The 20,320-nt window shown below is 37.0% G+C and overlaps 1 protein-coding gene and 1 long non-coding RNA gene across 2 annotated transcripts in view; both read right to left on the bottom strand.

The window, feature by feature from the left end:
* LOC133173006 (glycine receptor subunit alpha-2-like) overlaps window positions 1-20,247 on the bottom strand; it is a 31,499-nt gene extending 11,252 nt beyond the window's left edge. Inside the window, exons 1-4 of the mRNA XM_061307883.1 lie at window positions 20,155-20,247; window positions 20,023-20,043; window positions 19,840-19,904; window positions 19,674-19,744 (exon numbers count right to left, since the gene is read on the bottom strand). Of these exons, the coding sequence (XP_061163867.1) occupies window positions 19,674-19,744; window positions 19,840-19,904; window positions 20,023-20,043; window positions 20,155-20,231 (234 nt within the window). The 5' untranslated portion in view covers window positions 20,232-20,247. The remainder of the gene's footprint in view (window positions 1-19,673; window positions 19,745-19,839; window positions 19,905-20,022; window positions 20,044-20,154) is intronic.
* On the bottom strand, window positions 3,424-4,609 carry LOC133173008 (uncharacterized). The gene is made up of 3 exons (XR_009718983.1): window positions 4,569-4,609; window positions 4,226-4,358; window positions 3,424-3,744 (listed from the first exon to the last, which is right to left on the bottom strand). It is a non-coding gene; the product is annotated as an uncharacterized LOC133173008 (long non-coding RNA).
* Window positions 20,248-20,320: the final 73 nt, after the last annotated feature.

The raw sequence follows: 20,320 nt of genomic DNA, 5'->3' as shown, positions 1-20,320 counted from the left end.
ACCAATTACAGAACCAACTATGTGGGTTAGTCAGATGGCAGTTGCTCACAAGTCAGACGGAAAATTGCGAGTTTGTATAGATCCACAACCTCTGAACACAGCTCTGATACGAGAGTATTACAGATTACCTGTATTAGATGACGTACTTCCAAAGCTTACAAATGCTAAGGTATTCAGCAAACTTGATGTTAAAGAAGCTTTTTGGCACGTTCGCCTTGATGACGAATCGAGCAAACTCACAACTATGATAACGCCATTCGGGAGATACAGGTGGGCTCGTTACCTTTCGGATTGAAAGTGTCTAGTGAAATCTTCCAGCGACGGTTAGACGAAGCATTATCGGGACTGGAAGGTGTTTTCAGCATTGTCGATGACATTATTATTGCAGGATGTGGTGACAGTGAAGAAGCAGCAAAACGTGACAATGAACTCAAGATGCAGAAAGTTCTTCAGAGATGTGAAGAGAGACACATCACACTAAATAAGGATAAGGAAGAATTGGGACTTCGTGAAATTTCATTTCATGGACACAAAATTTCTAAGGATGGTATCAAGGTTGATGAAAGTAAAGTGAAAGCTATCCTTGAAATGCCAGCAGCGACTGATGTCTCTGGAATCAAACGCTTATGTGGAATGGTTAAATACATGTCGAAATTTCTACCAGATTTGTCAAAGATATTGGAACCGTTACGACTACTTACTCGTAAAGACCAAAAGTGGAACTGGGACAGCAAATGCGAGTCAGCATTTCAGACACTGAAACGTAAATTGACGGAAACACCGGTTCTAGCTTATTTTGATCCATCAAAGGATGTCACAGTGCAAGTCGACAGCAGCAGAAAAGGAATTGGTGCCGTGCTACTCCAAGATGGAAAGACGGTCGAGTACGCATCAAGAGCTCTTACACAGGCAGAGAGAAAATGGGCTCAGATAGAGAAGGAAGCTTTATCTGTTCTCTATGGACTTGAACGTTTTGTTCAGTACACTTACGGAAGGAAAGTTTTCATCCATAACGATCATAAACCATTATCTGCTATATTGCGCAAACCATTAGGATTGGCACCTAAAAGATTGCAAGACATTATGATGCGTTACTTCAGATATGACGTAGAATTCATATTTGAGAAAGGAGTTAACCTTGTGATAGCGGATACGCTAAGCAGAGCTTTTCTCATGACTACAGAAGGAAGTGTGGATGAGCGTCACAGGATTCAACATTAACGGATAATGACATACCAGATATCAGGATCCAAGAAATTCGCGATATAACAGCTAAAGATGCAGATATGCAAACATTGGTCAACACCATAGCTAATGGATGGCCTGAAAACAAACAAGATCTACCAACAAGTGTGCATCATTATTTTGATTTTCGTGACACTCTAAGTTTTGAAGATGGACTCATTTTGAAAGGTGAAGCAGTCGTCATTCCGAAGACACTTAGATCAGATATGAAGATTCGATTACACAAAGCACACCTAGGATATGACAGTATGATTAGGAGAGCTCGTGGTGTGATATTCTGGCCTAGGATGAAATCCGATATAAAACAGATTGCAGATTATTGTGGGATTTGTCAGGAAAGAAAACCTAGAAATTGTAAGGAACTTTTAATTCAGCATTCAACATGTGAATTTCCCTGGCAGAAAATTGGACTAGATTTATTTGAGATACAAGGAAAACACTACATGGTTTCAGTAGACTATTTTTCCAATTTTATTGAGGTAGATTACCTACCAACAACAACAAGCACAAGAGTGATTTCGTTGCTTAAGAAACAGTTCTCTAGATTTGGCATACCAAACGTTATAATTTCGGATGGTGGACCACAATTTAGATGTCAAGAGTTTCAGGATTTTGTGAAGACCTGGAAGATCGACCACAAATTCTCATCTCCGATGCATCAGCAAGCAAACGGAAAGGCTGAATCGGCAGTGAAGATCATCAAAACACTGATGATAAAAACACGGGAGGATGGGACAGACCCATATGAAGCGTTACTTGAACAACGTTGTACCCCAAGACAGGATACTGGTCTAAGCCCAGCACAGATGATGTTCAACAGAGAGATACGTGCTACACTCCCAATGAGATCTCGAGTGAGCAATGATTTTGGAATAGCAAAGTCCAAACACAGATCCAGACAGATTTCCGTGAAGAAATCGCATGACAAAAATGCACGAAACTTACCTGAAGTCGATATTGGACAGTCCGTTTATTTCCAACACCGGGAAGGACAAAACTGGAAGCTTGGGAAGGTGATCCAAATACTTGGACAGAGAACATACGTTATTGCAGACCAACAAGGAGTCGAATATCGAAGGAATAGAATTCATTTTAGACCAACTAAAATACAGACCCATATTCGTGAACAATCTCCAGTTCGTGAAGAACCAATCAACAAACATGAACTCTGTGAATCTCCAAAACCAGTTAGTGAACCATCAAGCGAGTGTATGTCCAGCAAACGGATACCGGTAGTTGCAGGCTCAAATGAACAACATAGCGTTCCAAACTCGATTTCAGAAACTGTTGTTAGCAAGCCTTCTTACAAGGATATTATACCAGATACTCGTGTAATGCCAATATCGCGTGAACCGACAAGGATTCGTAGGAAACCAGCATACTTGAAAGACTATGTCCAAAATTGATTGAGATACTGTTTAATTCTATTTGATTATTTTGTAAAGAAGTTTGTTAACAGTTATTGATCATTCATTTGGGAAATGTTTAGTTTTAGTGTTTACATTGTGTACATCTTTCTCAGAAGGGGGGATGTTGATGTATTGTGATCGGACGCGGAATGCTCATAATTTTGTTATGTTTAAAAGACGCCATGCTTAAATAAACGTTGTGCCAACCTCAGAGATGTTTCATCAATTATAAGCCCTGTTAGGCATATCAACATATTCCTTGTGAAAAGTCCTTTCTATGGATACCAAAATATTTGACCTTTGAACTTTACCAAGCTTTAACCTTGGACATACCCTTTAATCGATTAGTGCTAGGGCTTTCAAACATCACATGTATATTCCTTGTGACAAGAACTTCCCTTGGGTACCAACAATTTTGAACCTTTGACCTTGACCTTTATGTTTGACCGAATTTTGAAAAAAAAAAAATTGACCTTGGCCATAAATTTGGAACAACTAGGGCTAGGGCTATCATATTTCACAGGTTTATTGCTTTTAGCAAGGCTTCTCTTTGTCACGTGGTCAAGCTGGCTATCTCCAAAAATCACACAAATTCAACTAAGTTTTAATAAATTTATTTACAAAAAAAGAGATAATAATAATAATAATAAAGAAGATTTCAAACAGACAACCACACTCTGATCCACACACTCTTCCACACTATTAAACCAAAAAAAAAATAATAGCAATTGGTAACCAATAATCAGACAATTAACCAATTAACCCCGGGTATAGATTTCACTCAAAGTATCAATGCCAAACATATCCCATTGGAGTCGTCATCTCCATATCAATGATTATCATTGTCATCATCACCATCATCGGCATCATCGTATGAACGAAACCATGTCAGATTTGCCAATACGTCAGTGTTCCTATATCGAGCTACACAATGTTACGTGGATTGACTTATCTGTATCTGTCCACCATCACTGAATCTTGACCCACACACAGCATCCTTCCGGGCCTTAGTCCTGGAACCTTTCGCTGTGTCTCGACGATCCCCTCAGCTTAGTGCATGTATCTAGCACATATACCAGTGTTCTTGACGCTACAATGACGAATATTTTTAAGTCACATGTTTCACTAAATAATGTTTGGCAACACTACTATGTTTGGCAATTCATTCTCATAAATACATAAATCAATCAATAGGTATAAATTATAATGGTTACCAGTTAACATAAGTCAAAACAAATTATTGCCAACATGGCGCACCTTACTTTCGACTTCCGGTCATTCACTTCCGCCCAGACATTTAAACCAAAATTTAAATGGACAAAATATTTCACATAATGTAACAAATCTGAATACAAGAAAACTACGTACAATAACACCTTTAAACTCTATCGATATAATACAAAAGCCATTCGAACACTCTCGCTAACCGTCACACCTGACTGAACAACAGGTAAAATTGTGAGAGCTGGCCAAGTTCAGAAATAAGAACGAATACGTATTCAGTAATAAATTTACCTAAAAAAAAACTATATACATAACGAATATTAATAATATTATAAGTAAATACTTACCACGGACCTGTCTCCATGCCAAAGCCAAGATACTGATTGTATGGCAGCTATTTGCATGTACACTTAGAAACGTGTCTGCAGCTACGCTTCTCTGCCGGGAATGACCAGGCCTCAATTGTTCTGGTCGGCCAAGCTATTTTGCAAGGGCTTATGGGTAGATGGGGCATAGGGACAAAACGCGGGAAATACAAATAATATGTACAAGTATAATAGTGATTGTTACACACCTCCCCCCTTAATTAAAAAAATGGTAACATTTTTTTTTTTTAAACAACAATCACTACCAACTTGTCCTAACAATTTTAAAATAACTAAACGTATTTACAAAATTCTTAATACAAACCTGACTAATTTGTCCTTAGCTGATTATTGGCGACTAAGGTAATTGGCACCTACGTTTTGGCTTCCCTTTATAGCTTCTATCCGGAACCGATAAGGTTGTAATTGTAGAGCCCAGCGCATTAACCTCGAATTCTCTGTTTTGGACTTGTTAAGGTATGTTAATGGCTGATGGTCGGTTTCCAATACAAACTCACGTCCATATAGATATTGATGGAACTTCTGAATTCCCCATACTACTGCTAAGCATTCCTTCTCTACAACAGCGTATGACTTCTCTCTGGGCTGCAATTTTCTGCTTGCGTAAGCCACTGGAAGCTTTTCTCCATGTTCCTCCTGCAAAAGAACTGCTCCTAACCCGTCATCAGCAGCATCTGTTCGTAAAATGAATACTTCACTGAAGTCTGGAAGCTTCAGAATTGGTTCTGAGCATAACATCTGTTTCAGCGTATCGAATGCACGTTGTTGATTATCTGTCCAAACTACTTTGTTAGGCTGACCTTTCTTTGTTAAATCTGATAATGGAGCGGCAATGGCTGAAAAGTTCGGTATGAATTTTCTGTAGAATCCTGCCAATCCCAAGAACGATCTAACCTGCTTCTTTGTCATGGGTACTGGTGCACTTCGAATAGCCTCTATCTTGTTTGACTCTGGTTTCAGTCTCTGGTCACCTACTACGTGTCCTAAGCAGTCGATCTGATCATATCCTATGAAACACTTAGACGGTCGTGCTGTAAGTCCTGCTTTCCTAAGTCTGGTAAATAACTCTCTCAATGCCATTAGATGTTCTTCCCACGTATCTGTGTATACGATTATATCGTCTATGAAGTTATCAACACCTACCATGCCCTGTAAAAGTTTCCTCATGAGTCGGCTAAACGTCGCCGGGGCATTAACTAACCCGAATGGCATAGTACGAAATTGATACAAACCAGACGGTGTTGAGAAGGCTGTGAGAGCTTTACTTTCATCTTCCATAGGAACTTGCCAGTATCCTTTACTCAAATCCAATTTTGAAACGTACTTCTTCCCTGCCATCTTTGAAAATATACTTTCTGTGTTCGGCATAGGCTCAGCGTCGAAAACAGTAACAGAGTTTAGTCTTCGAAAGTCTATGCAGAATCTGTTTGTTCCGTCCTTTTTCCTGGCTATGACTACCGGTGATGAATATGGTGAAACAGATGGTTCTATTACATTCAACTGTAACATCTTCTCCACTTCTTCCTTTATGACACTCTCGGTATTGAAAGGAATAGGATACTGCTTCACCCGTATAGGATCTGATGATGTCAGTTCAATCTTATGTTTCACTAGTGTAGTCATTCCTGGAACGTCAGTGAGAACATCAGCATACGACTCACACAAACATTTCACCGATTCTAGCTTATTCGCATCCAGTCCTTCATTGAAACGTACATCTGACACTGTTTCTGTCTGAGTATCTGTTGGTAGCATCATTAAATTCTGCTCATCCGGTGTTCCCTCTTCGCTGAAGTCAATTAGTGATATGGCGCAAGTTGTTAGAACCCCACAGCGTATTTCCTCACGAGGAATGTACTTTTTCAACAAATTGGCGTGAAGTGTCTTTAGTTTACCATGCATCTCAACTTTGTAATCCATATCGCCAACTTTCTGTACAACTTTGTAAGGTCCTCGCCATTGCATCAGAAGTTTATTTGACTTTGAAGGAAGAAGAACAAGTACTAAGTCACCAACTTTCATCCTTCGATCAATTGTTCTCTTGTTATAATGTTTTCTCTGGTACTTCCTTGCTTTTTCCAATTGTTGATGAGCAATCTTGCAAGTCTCTTCAAGTTTTTCCTTTAAATCTAGAATATATTGGTATGTAGTCTTCACCTCTTTGTCTGGTATGTCCTTGGTCCATAGTTCCTTCAGTATCATCATTGGGCCACGCACTGATCGACCATATAGAAGATCAAAGGGTGAAAATCCAAGGCTCTCTTGAGGTATCTCACGATAAGCAAAGAGTAGTGCGTTGAGGTACTTGTCCCAGTCTTTAGGGCGTTCAGCACACATGCGCTTGAGCATCTGCTTCAACGTGCCGTTGAATTTTTCAACAAGGCCGTTGCACATCGGATGATACGGCGTTGTAGTTAGGCGTTTGAGTGACAGCAATCGGCTAACTTCTTTCATAACTTCAGATGTAAACTGTGAACCCTGGTCTGTAAGCATTTCAGATGGAATACCAACTCTACTGAAAACGTCTACAAGCGCTTCTGCAACTCGTTCAGTTTCAATTCCTTGCAGTGCCACAGCTTCTGGATACCTGGTCGCATAGTCTATAATAGTGAGGATATATCTATTTCCTCTGTCTGTGATTGGCTGGAGTGGACCAACAATATCCACAGCAATGCGTTGAAATGGTTCTGATATCATGGGCATTTGTCCAAGAGGAACTGCAGGTACTTTTCCCTTAGGTATTGTTCGTTGGCACACGTCACATGAACGACAAAATCGCCTGACGTCTGCTTGTACTCCTGGCCAAAAGAATTCTGCTAGTATTCTGTCTGTGGTCTTCTTAACACCCAAGTGGCCTGCCATAAGACATTCATGAGCCATCTTCATGACCAGTGATCTGTACTTTTTCGGAACCATAAGCTGTCGATAAGTCTTTCCATTTGACACTTTTGGACTACTGAATTCTCTGTAGAGTAATTGCTTCCGTATATACATCCGAGTTGAACCTCCATCACCAAGCTCCTTTACTGTCCCTTGTTTAGCAAAGTCCCAACTCTTGCTTAATGAATTATCCCTCATCTGTTCACTTAACATCTCATCCCGTGATACATCTTGTAGAGTTTCAGGAACCCTCAATGGTTTATAAGGTAACTGCTTTTTCTTTAGTTGGCTGCGTGTCTCAACAGCAAATGAAGGTTTAGTTGATTTCATCCAGTGAATATCCGGGTTGTCTGGTTTCCGAACGCCGTCAAAATTTCCAAGAATCAGATCAAACATTGGTGTTTCAAAGCACGATACTTCAATTGTTCCAGTAAAATATGGTGTGTCAACTTCAACTATCGCAACATCTGCATCTATTATACTTCCGTCAGCCAGCATGCATTTGTGAGTTTTTCCAGTCATTTGGTTTGAAGTAACCAAGCTTTTCCGAATCACCACACCACGACATCCGGTATCTCTTAACACTGTCACAAGTCTGTCTCCAACACATCCTTTCACAACTGGCATCACACCATTAGAAACGGAATCAATGTCACTAATGTCACTTTGTAGCCATGGTTTATGGGCACCAACAAAAGAAGAATCATGTTCTTTCCCCTGTGAAAAGCGACGTCCAGATCTGTTGAAGCTCTGTTGTTGCTCACTATAGCGGGGTGGTTTTTGTGGTCTGTCAGATTTTTCCAGAGTGTTTGCTGTCTTGGTTGCGAAAGATTTCCTTAAGGGGCAATCAAACTGCTTGTGTCCGTATTTGTCACAATTAAAACACTTGACTCCACCACTGGGTTTGCTACTGTCACTAGTGCTTGGAAAGGAGAATTGCTTTCCTATGGAAACTTTCTTTTCGAAGATAGGTCTCTGGGTAACAGCTGATGAACTAGTTGCTCTTGCCTCAACAAACTGATCAGCATATCTGGCCATATCCTGAATAGAAGGAGGAATTCGTTCTTTCAAGAATAAGGAAAGTTCTTTGTTACAACACAAAATAAATTGTTCCCGCAACATCAAGTCTTTGAGTCCTTCATACGTCTTATTTATTTTCGCTAATTCCATCCACCTCTCCAGATAACTTTCGATTCTTGTTGAAAACTGAAGAAAGGTTTCACTCCCATCGGGTTTTGAAGATCTGAATTTCTTTCTGAATCCATCCTCAGTCATGTCGAAACGTTTCATCAGTGCTTTTTTAAGTTCATCAAAGTCCAATGCACTATCTGGTGGTAATCTAGCGAACACGTCCAACGCTTTTCCTTTTAGAAGTGCACTCAAGTGAGCTCCCCAGTTTGTTCTTTGCCATTTCTGTGAGATAGCGTATCTTTCAAAGCGGTGTATATATGCGTCGATGTTGTCTTTTGCCTCATCAAATGCTGGTAGTTTTGGTCCTCTAACAGGTTGTTGGGTTTCAGGGTGATGCAGGGCTGTAGACTCAAGAACTTTCTGTGATCTTTCTGCTGCCAACACTTGAAATTTGTGATCTATTTCCATCTCTTCTATTTTTCTTTTATGTTCAGCCTCAGCGTTTTGCTCTCTCTTGATCTCCAATTCTAGTTGAAAGTCACGTTCTTGTTTAGCCATGCGTTCTGCACGATCTTTTTCACGTTCATCTCGGAGTCTTGCTTGTTCATTATTCACAAACTGTTGAAGTTCTGCATCCTTGAGTCCCATCTGCGTCCCAATTTCCAAGAGCTCCTTCATCTCCTTGATGGTAGACATCGTGCCTATAAGTACTGAGCCACCTTACCAAAACTTTAATAATCCAAGGATAATATACTTTCCAATTAATAAATATGTCTAACACCACCTTACCTTTGACCTACTTAAGAGAGAGCCATTCTTTCACTTACCTCTATCTTACTATGTACAGGAATCTCAAGACTAACTACTACTAGAGCAACCTAACCTATTTACATCTACTTGGCAAACCTTCACCTAAATAGTGAAAATGTGTAATTTGGAGAGGGTCAGCAATCCCACCGCTGCCACCAAATGTCACGTGGTCAAGCTGGCTATCTCCAAAAATCACACAAATTCAACTAAGTTTTAATAAATTTATTTACAAAAAAAGAGATAATAATAATAATAATAAAGAAGATTTCAAACAGACAACCACACTCTGATCCACACACTCTTCCACACTATTAAACCAAAAAAAAAATAATAGCAATTGGTAACCAATAATCAGACAATTAACCAATTAACCCCGGGTATAGATTTCACTCAAAGTATCAATGCCAAACATATCCCATTGGAGTCGTCATCTCCATATCAATGATTATCATTGTCATCATCACCATCATCGGCATCATCGTATGAACGAAACCATGTCAGATTTGCCAATACGTCAGTGTTCCTATATCGAGCTACACAATGTTACGTGGATTGACTTATCTGTATCTGTCCACCATCACTGAATCTTGACCCACACACAGCATCCTTCCGGGCCTTAGTCCTGGAACCTTTCGCTGTGTCTCGACGATCCCCTCAGCTTAGTGCATGTATCTAGCACATATACCAGTGTTCTTGACGCTACAATGACGAATATTTTTAAGTCACATGTTTCACTAAATAATGTTTGGCAACACTACTATGTTTGGCAATTCATTCTCATAAATACATAAATCAATCAATAGGTATAAATTATAATGGTTACCAGTTAACATAAGTCAAAACAAATTATTGCCAACATGGCGCACCTTACTTTCGACTTCCGGTCATTCACTTCCGCCCAGACATTTAAACCAAAATTTAAATGGACAAAATATTTCACATAATGTAACAAATCTGAATACAAGAAAACTACGTACAATAACACCTTTAAACTCTATCGATATAATACAAAAGCCATTCGAACACTCTCGCTAACCGTCACACCTGACTGAACAACAGGTAAAATTGTGAGAGCTGGCCAAGTTCAGAAATAAGAACGAATACGTATTCAGTAATAAATTTACCTAAAAAAAAACTATATACATAACGAATATTAATAATATTATAAGTAAATACTTACCACGGACCTGTCTCCATGCCAAAGCCAAGATACTGATTGTATGGCAGCTATTTGCATGTACACTTAGAAACGTGTCTGCAGCTACGCTTCTCTGCCGGGAATGACCAGGCCTCAATTGTTCTGGTCGGCCAAGCTATTTTGCAAGGGCTTATGGGTAGATGGGGCATAGGGACAAAACGCGGGAAATACAAATAATATGTACAAGTATAATAGTGATTGTTACACTCTTTGATACCTTTTTTTTTTAAATCCTTTGTCTTTTTCCTTGGAGTTTGATCTATTTTTTGGAAGAAAAAAAATAACCTTACCATGACGTTGGAACGGCTAGGTCTATCATATTTCACAGGTGTATTCCTTGTGACAAGACCTTCCCTTAATTGGACACGATTAATTGTGACCCTTTGTCCTTTGAATTATACCTCATTTTGATAATCTTTAATATTGGCCATAACTTTTAAACGGTTGGTGCTAGGGATTTCTTATTTCACGGAGAACATTGCTTTTAATTCTTTATTTGATTTACACATTCTAATTTTACCACTAATTATAGCTGTGCAGTGTACTTACTGTCAGTATTGATTGTATACCCTATACCCTACCTTAGTGTTTGGTTACGTTATGTAACGTATTTTAACTTTAAATCATTAACCAAAGTGCAGCATTGTCTTCATTTGTATAACACAGAATAACACTATAGCTTAAAGTAGTACCCTGCAGATATGTTGATTTTACCTGCTTGAACAGATGATATTGATTTAAGACTTGAAATGATTAAGTGGTTTTCATTTACAAAAGAGACGTTAAGAACGAAATAAAGTATTAAGGCTGCCCCTTCATTTCTTGGTTAATTTTGTGTTTTCTTTCTTTCTATCATTAAAATTACATAATGGTTAATGAATAAATCCGAAAAATCATGCCTTAGCGGTTACTTTTTTGACCAAAATTTCCGGAAGACGTATAATCCCTTCTTTCATCACAAACATTAATAGTCGGGCTCGCTCCGTGATCGGGAGGTCGTGAGTTCGAATCTCGGCCGCGACAGACCTAAGTCGATAAAAAATAGGTAGCAACTGTTCCTTCGCCATGCGCTCGGCACTTTGAAGTGAAAGTTGCGGGTCCTTCGGATGAGACCTTAAAAACCGAGGCCCCGTGTCACGGCAGGCGTTGGCACGATAAAGATCCCTCACTGCTCAATGGCCCTGAGTGCCGAGTAAAGGTCAAAATTTGAAGCCCTTCACCGGTATATGGTGACGTCTCTATATGAGTGAAAAATTCTCAAATGGGACGTAAAACAATATGCAATCAATCAATAGTCGGTGGTTCTCATTACAACATCAAAGCAAAACAATTCACAAAACTACTTATTTAGCAAGTATTATGTAAGGAATTCATAATTTGTGGCACTTTCATTTAATAATTGATCAAAATGAAAATTTAAGTGGAGAATTCATAATTATTACACTTAGTCATTTCTGGGAATATTTTACTAATGAATTCGTTAAACGCCTTATTTTTCCCTTTAGAATATAAGTTCTTTAATAATCAATCAAATGGAATATCCGAATGTTTGATTAACAATATGCAAACAGCTATATCATGTAATGGATAAACATCTGGTAGGCAGGCATTTGAAAAAAAAAAAAATAAATATTTGCATATTTATTTTGTAATGCCTAGTGCTTTATTTGTTTTCATTAATTTTCATTTATTTTGCTTCTGTCTATTTTATCAGGGAAGGGAAGAATGAAAAATCACTAAATTGATAAAATTTAAAACTGCAATTTAAAGGCTAATAGAAGAAGATATCTTATAATTGTTACAATGAATAACCCAAACTCAGGCTGCTGATAATTTCGATATTTATGTACACCAAACGAAGTTTGGAAACATATTGTATTTACTGTTAATCATCAATATCAGTCTTCAGTAAAGGCCTTCTTGTAATTCTTAGGTTTCTCCCCCCCCCCCTCTCTCTCTCTCTCTATATATACATATTGATGACATCACTTCCAGTCCAGAGATTTCACCAATTGATTGGTTTTTGAAGGGTAAGTTTGTCCGCGCGTTTTTTAGTAAAGCATTTAACACAGGAACGTGAAATTTTCAGCGATAATAGAACAACTTATGAAGATATGTACTATATAGTTCACTTCCAGCGGAAGTGCCTAACGTTGATGTTCGCAATGGCCCGAAAAAAGACACGTCGAGAATTTTTAAGTTTTAACCCCCTTGTCGTTGTAAACTTTTCACATTTTCATCTTCTCAAGAACCCAATTTCAACCAAACTTGCCGCAAAGCATCCTTTGGTAAAGGGGATTAAAGTTTATTCAAATGAAGTCCCCGCCTTATTCCAAAGGGAGATAATAACGAAAAAATCTTCTCAAGAGCCGAGTGGTAGAAAATATGAAACTCATGTGGAAGCATCCTCAGGTAGTGTTAATTCAAGCTTGTTCAAATCATGACCCTCAGGGGTAGGGTTGGGCCACAATGGGCGATCAAAGTTTTACACAGGAAAACATAGGAAAAATCTTTAAAAATCTTCTCAAGAACAGCAGAGCCATGATTGGTCATGTTTATATAGAAGCATACTCAGATAGTGTGGATTAAAGTTTGTTCAAATCATGACCCCTGGGGGTAGGGTGGGGCCAAAATGGGCGATCAAAGTTTTGCATAGGAATACAAAGGAAAAAATCTTTTAAAATCTTCTTCTTCAGATTGATTGGTTGATTGTATGTTGTTTTACATCCCGTTCGAGATTGTTTCACTCATATAGAGACGTTTCTTCTCAAGAACAGCGAAGTCATGAATAATTATATGGAAGCATTCTCAGTAGTGTAGAATCAAGTTTTTTTTTTAAATCATGACCCTGGGGGTAGGGTGGGGCCACAATGGGCGATCAAAGATTTACATAGGAATACATGGGAAAAATCTTTGAATATCTTCTCAAGAACAGCAAAGCCATTATTAGTAATATATATATATGGAAGCATCCTCAGTAGTGTGGAATTAATTTTGTTCAAATCATAACCCCCAGGGGTAGGGTGGGGCCACAATGGGTGATCGAGGTTTTACAATAGGAATATATAGGGAAAATATCTTTAAAATTCTTCTCAAGAACAGTAAAGCAATGATTAGTCATAATAATATAAAAAGCATCATCAGGTAATGTAGATTCAAATATGTTCAAATCATCTCACCCCCACCCCCAGAGTATAGAGGGGCCATAACAGGGGATCATAGTTAACCAAAGGAATATAAAGGATATATCACTAAAAAATCTCCTTAAGAACAGCAAAGCCATTATGTGTCATATTAATGCAAACGCATCCTTAGGAAGTGTAGATTCAAGTTTGTTCAAATCATACCCCCCCCCCAAAAAAAACCCCACTTTTCTAATTAAACTTTTCAATACTGAACTGATTTCTGCTTTTTCCCAGCCAAAGTGCTCAGGTGAGCGATGTGGCCCCTGGGCCTCTTGTTTATAATACCTCTTTACCTGTTAATTGTTTGTTAAAACATACAGCTGTATATAACAAAGGTAATCCTGAATAACATGACCATTCATGTGATGTGAACAAAAAGGGACTGACTCTTAAAATTAGGGATCTAGAGGGGCCAGAAGATTTTTCTTAATATCCCAAAAACTACTGAAAATTTTTGAAACATCAAGAGTAGGGTTGTTCAAAATAACAGGTAGCAGCTAGTGAGTCCCACTCTCTTCCATCGGCTAATACATTCACCTCTGTCGTTGGCTCGCGTATTTCACAGTGATAAACACGAGAAATGGTGCGTTTATTTTAATTCATTATAATTAAATACCTGAAGTTTGACCTTTAAGGTTGATATATAATATATACATCAAAAACTATTAGTTGAATTTGAATTTGTCCTAGAGAGTAACGAACAACAACTCTGCATGGGAGATTGAGTGAGTTCATCAAAAGTCGTTAACTGATGTCATTTCCGGCCAAACCGCAAGTAATCAGAAATGGTTTATTTTTGCTGAAATTGGTATGGAATTGAATGATAAATCTCACTAAGGACTCTTAACCTCATTTTTCATCGAGTATTGTCACTTTTGGTCCTACCAAACCGGAGGTGGTAAAAATGGCTTATTTTTGCAGATATCGTGTAAAATTGGATGATTAACATTACCAAAGATATCTGATCTCATTTTATGACTTTCCGGTCAAAATCGGGAGTAGTTATATATTGTTCAATTGCACAGATATCAGCATGTATTTCAATTATCAAAATTTACTAAAGACTCTGACATTATTTTTCACCGCATGGCATTCTTCATAATGAACAGTTTAGCTTCATCAATCTTGCCTACATGCATGCAGGGATAATGAAAATTAGACGAGAGACCTACTCGTGGCTTTGCAACGAGCTTTGCTCTAGTTATTATGGGAACTTTAATGTCCGCGAGTGATTCCAGAAACTATTCATCCGATTGAGTAAAACCTTTTAGGATTAATAAGCATTTTTGTATAGATTTGCAGAACGAAGGTCATTTTGCGCGCATTTGCATGCACGTACCTGCGTTCAAGACGAGTAAAATGACTGATATACTTCATATATAGGTACATTTTTTATTTTTTGATGATATACTTTAAAACTCAACGAAATAGATAAATTAGAAGTGAAGACAAGATGGCATGGGCAGATTAACATGAACTGCTGCGCATGCACCTGCGCTTCATTATGATTGGCAGAAACAAACATTCTCAATTTCTTTCTTGTTTTTTTGGACAAAATACTTTGAAATTTAGAATATAAGTTGAGGTTGTACAATATGTTGTACATGTATATGGATCTTCTTAAAATACACGCGTGCACGTGTGCTGCAATTTGATTGGCTGAAACTTTAAATGGCTATAACAACCTTAGTTTTTCCTAAGTTTTAACAAAACATGATGACATTTGAGTACAGATACGTATAATGGTTCTTATATTAAGATACTATCAAAACTGAATGCAAGGCCATGCTTGCGAGTGTGCTAAATTCCGATTGGCTAATTCTTTATCTCTCTTACTATTCTTTCAAATTCTTTAAAACTAAAGACATTGGTATATATTATAAGGCACTATAGTAATATATATTTGAATAAGATATAATTGTTATTATATATAACTTTCTTGGTTTTTAACGAAAGAGTACGAAATTCGTAGTATATGTAAATAATACAAGAATTATCAGAAATGAATACTAAGACATGTAATATATTAACCAATCAGAATTCAGCACAGGTGCATACAGTGTATGCACCTGTGCTGAATTCTGAATGGTTAATATTCATATTGCTGTAACTTTCTCCGTTTTCAGAGAAATTGTTTGAAATCTAAAATATACCTCTTTATTATGGCATACTATAAAATGATGTATATAATTTTCGAAATCATGCACAAGCACTTGTAATTGAATCTGGTTGGCTCATGCTTATTTTGCTATATGTGCATTATTATCCCCACAAAATCAGTTATCCATTGAAACATCAGTTATAAAAGTCTATAATACAAAGATTTTGCTTAATTTAATGAAGTTTATAGAGAATGAGGCCCAAAAAGGGAGATGGGGAGCGTTATGGGAACATCTGTTACGACTCTCTGTTACAATTAGAACATTTTTTTCGTCTCCCGCTTTCGCTGAAAGCTGAGGAGATTTATTTGGCTCTTTCATGCCTTTTGCCTTATCTTTTTCAGAGCTAGTTCGGGTTGTCCCTTGGATCGCCTTCCTGCGTATTTCAGTTCTGCATATTTTTTCATGTCATAAATTTATTGTTTAATCTCAGACCAGAAACATGATGAAATTATTCATTTTCGTGCTCTTTTTGGTAACATAATTATTTGACACAAGCACCGACTTAAAAGAGAAATCCGGAAATTGAGATGAGGTTATACAGACACAAATGGAAGTCAGTTCCTATAGGCCCCTGTCCCGTTGCTCCAACAATTTTCCTCTGAATAAATTTTATTTCTTTGACAAAGTGATTCATTTTATGGATGCTTTTTTAGGGACTAATTTCTTCCTCTTTATTTCCCCGAAACAAACCGATTCAAAGAGGAAATGAAATTATGAACAAAGTACTCGAGATATGAAGGTGTCGAAGTTTGTATCGGATAAATATTCCCGGATTTCAAGTACAGATTTATCCGTTATTTCGTTTTGTTGGATGTACTGAATGGAACAGATATATATATATTTAAAGTCAAAAGTTCTTGGTTCGTATGAAACTAATTGGGAAATTGATCCCTTTTCAAACATGTCTATTGACTGTTCTTCTGTTAAATAAAACGTAGTTTATTATGTTTCACTGAAACATCGATGTGGATTGAGTCGCACATCTGTCGATCAGTACAAAATTAATATACTCGCAATCAATATTCTAAGACAATGCTTTTAAATTTTGGTTATACATTATACACAAGGTTAAAACAGACCACATCAATAGTAAAGATCAGGAGATATGAAAAACAAAACATTCATTTTATACTTGAAAGTCAGAACCGGATCACAGATGCTATACATTTCTAGGGGGTTTAATGTTCGCGGCAATCAAGTTTTTATTTTATGGGTAGCTCATATATTGGAAGATTCATTAAAGTGATACGATGGGCTGTGAATTCGTAGGTAATTATATAACAATAATAAACGAATATTGGTCCCCCACGAACAATGATAAACTTAATATCTGTAGTGAATTATGTTTTTTTTTTATTTTTATTTTTTTTTTAAAGTCGCTACTACTCCTTCAGTTTTCGTCCGATTTCAATATAACTTGGTACAGAAGTACATTACACTATGATACGTAATTCTTTGAATCGGTTTTTGATTTTGACGAACAAATCTCTGAAAATCTTTCAAAACACAACTCTTCTACAGTTTAAGTATGATTTCAATACAACTTGGTTCACAAGTAATCTACACTTAGATACATTATTCTTTTCTTTTTATTTTGATAAACAGTGTTGCCATGGTTACAAAAACAAACATCTATGTGAATTCCCTTTAAAACGCTTCTCCCCATACTGTTTTTATCCAATTAAATTTGACTAAAACTGAGACTTAACAAAGAATCATTATTTTATTTATTATTGTTGCCATAGTTTTGAGTCCTTTGCTACCTTTCTTTGATAGAGTGCACAATGATTATTACAATCATACCAACATTTTGACTGCCTGATGGTTGCACAACAGTATTAAATTTTGCTATATATTCTTACCAAAAATGCTCAACTTTGAATAGGTGGTATTAATTGAAAACAAACTTTTGAGAAGTTTCCTTTTCAGATCTTGTAAAACAATTCTTTATAAAGATTTTAGTACCAAAAAATACATAGCCATCCAGCAAGGTACGCAAGTTTGTTTCGGTCGAAGTCGAGCAGGTGCTTGAAAATCAAGTCCAGGACCTAATCACTCCCCACTCAAATACAGTATATAGAAAAATCAGCACGCCCTAAATTGTAATGAATCTAGTCAATACAGGAAGTTTACATATTGTTTTCCATCTCATAAAAAAATTCAGCTCCAGTCTCATGTTAAAATGCCTGAATCGGAAGGGAAGATTCAGGAATTATTTTGCGTCAGCCATGATTTGACGTGAACCTCAAGTGAAGTACTGTTATAACACCTCATGGCCAGGCATAAAGAAGAACATTTTAAACATTGCATTAATTTTGATTGTGTTGCCACTCAGCCCCCCTCCTCACCCGGTGAAGTGAGTGGGGCAGGGACAATTAAATTCAGAAGGTGAGTGGGGGAGGGACAATTAAATTCAGAACTATTGTTCCCCTTAAACCATATATGCTATGTGCCAATTGGAATCTGTGCAGCAGTTCTAGTTAGAAGCTGAAAATGTTCAAATGTTAAAGCACGACACCGGACAAAAACATAGCAATAGGTCACCTTAATGACTCAGGTGACCTTAAAGTCGAGGTAAAGATGTCCAGGGTGGCCATAATCGCAACTTCTCGGGTCTTTCCGGCAAGTGGAAAAACAACCTCGAATGTGTTACGTAGACGTCCATAACAACCCTCTTAAACATTGAAATAATTGTAAGAGGACCTCTTATCTGCAGAGTATGATGCTGACTTTTGTTGAATGTAAAGATGTTACCTAAAATACATGTATACTACAAATGGGACAATTAATACTGTGTATCCAACTCTTCAATAAATAAGAAGCGATTCCATTTAGTATAAAATTTTAACGTCCGGTGATGTTAATACATTCGAGGTGTTTTCCGAGCTTGCCGGAAAGGCACAAGAAGATGCGAATGAATGTGGGGACTGTCCTTCTGCTTTATAATATGACCATCAATCGATTTTATTTTCCTCTTTAAGTTATACATAATTGTTTTTCAAAGTTACTATTTAAACAATTCACGAATGTGGTTTTTTGCCTTCTCTCTTGAAACCATCAATAATAATATCATCACAAGATTCAGAACAAGAATTCAGTATTTGAAGTTCAAAAAGAGAGCAATAAATAATTTTTTAAACAAATATTAAAGAACTTTCAATTTTAGAACCATGCAGTTTGTTTGTTTTTTTTTCATGGTGACCCGATCAGACATATTTATTAACTCTAGAAAGACATACAAGAAAGACTTTAATAGACGATCAGAGTTACTTTTCCAAATGAAAGATATGGATAAGAAACCATAATCAAGCTCAGAAGTCCATTCAAACAATACAAATCAGGAGCAGAGGAAACACGGACCTCTCAAACATCAGAGATGGGATCAGGTGCCATGGAGGAGTGAGCATCCCCAGCAGACGTGTGCCCCTTATCATGATCGGGGAAATAACAGAAAATCCGTCGACAATTCAGTGTGTAAATAATGGTCCAACAACTAGTATGAAAAAGGTCAGTCAGCATTTGACCCAATGATAGATTGTACTTGCTGACAAGGTCATTGTATTGACCATAGAACTTACAAAATAATGACTTTAAACGAGACTGTTGATATTCTTGTTCCATCAACTTGTTCGTCAATAAAGTATCTCGATTAAGAAATTGTTCATATAGAGCATGTTCTTGCGTATCGAATCAATTGAGAGATATGAACTCCATACGCAGGTGATAAGTGTATATTGCTGCATAAGTAAGGGAAGTTGACGATTGAAAAATTAGTCATTACGTTTATCGTAAAGCTTGGTTGTTAGATTAATTTAACTTTTTCTAGCAAAATATCCAAATATGAAACAGATGTGTCAGACTCTGTGGTATCTTTTATTTCAAGCTCACTGGGATATATCGTGTCGACATATGAATGGAAATAGCTAATGTTAATTGATAACACGTCGTCGATATATCTTAATGTGGAACTATGGGCAAATTGTTTTTGCGAAACTAGTGCTATTTTTTTACCATTAGATTTAATCACAATGTTTCATACATACCATTGATGAATCACCCGAGGAGTCCAAGCTTAATATGTACAACTGTACAGTATCTAGAACTGGACCTTCGCCTGAAAATTTGGGAGGAATTGAACTCAAGAATCCAGCCTTAACATATGAAGAATTTTAATGTATAGTCCAAATTTTGCACAGAAAAAATCCTCACCTACAGCATCTGTGGGAGAAACTCTTTTATCATAGTGGCTCAATAAATCATCTATGATTTTCTGTCTGAAAAGCACAAAAATATGGTGCATTATTTAAAAAAAACATAACAGTGAAATACCCATTAACGTAGAAAAGTTACTCAAGTTAAAAAATAAACATGAAATAAATAATAGTAACTTACTCTTTTCCGCCTAACGTCGTGCTACAAAATTTATCACGTATTAAAACTGTAATCGTACAGTTGAACCAATATCTCACAATTTCATAATAAAATGTTTCGAATTCATTATAAATATATTTGAATTAAATATACCTTTTTGTATTATTCAAAGGTTGTAAATCGCCATTCTGAAAAAATAATAGTAACACAATGCAGCACAAGTCTAGCATCTTCTCTCTAGCTGCTCTGAAATACAAAAGCAATGTTTTCTCGTAGTACAGATCATTATGTGTCAATTCCCCAATACAGTCAAAGTTCC

Source organism: Saccostrea echinata, unplaced genomic scaffold (genome assembly GCF_033153115.1).
Source record: "Saccostrea echinata isolate AGI-Se365-2 ecotype Australia unplaced genomic scaffold, CSIRO_AGI_Sech_v1 ptg000056l, whole genome shotgun sequence".
Classification (NCBI taxonomy): domain Eukaryota; kingdom Metazoa; phylum Mollusca; class Bivalvia; order Ostreida; family Ostreidae; genus Saccostrea; species Saccostrea echinata.
The sequence above is the reverse complement of the archived record's forward strand: the minus strand, read 5'-3'. Positions and strand labels throughout refer to the sequence as shown.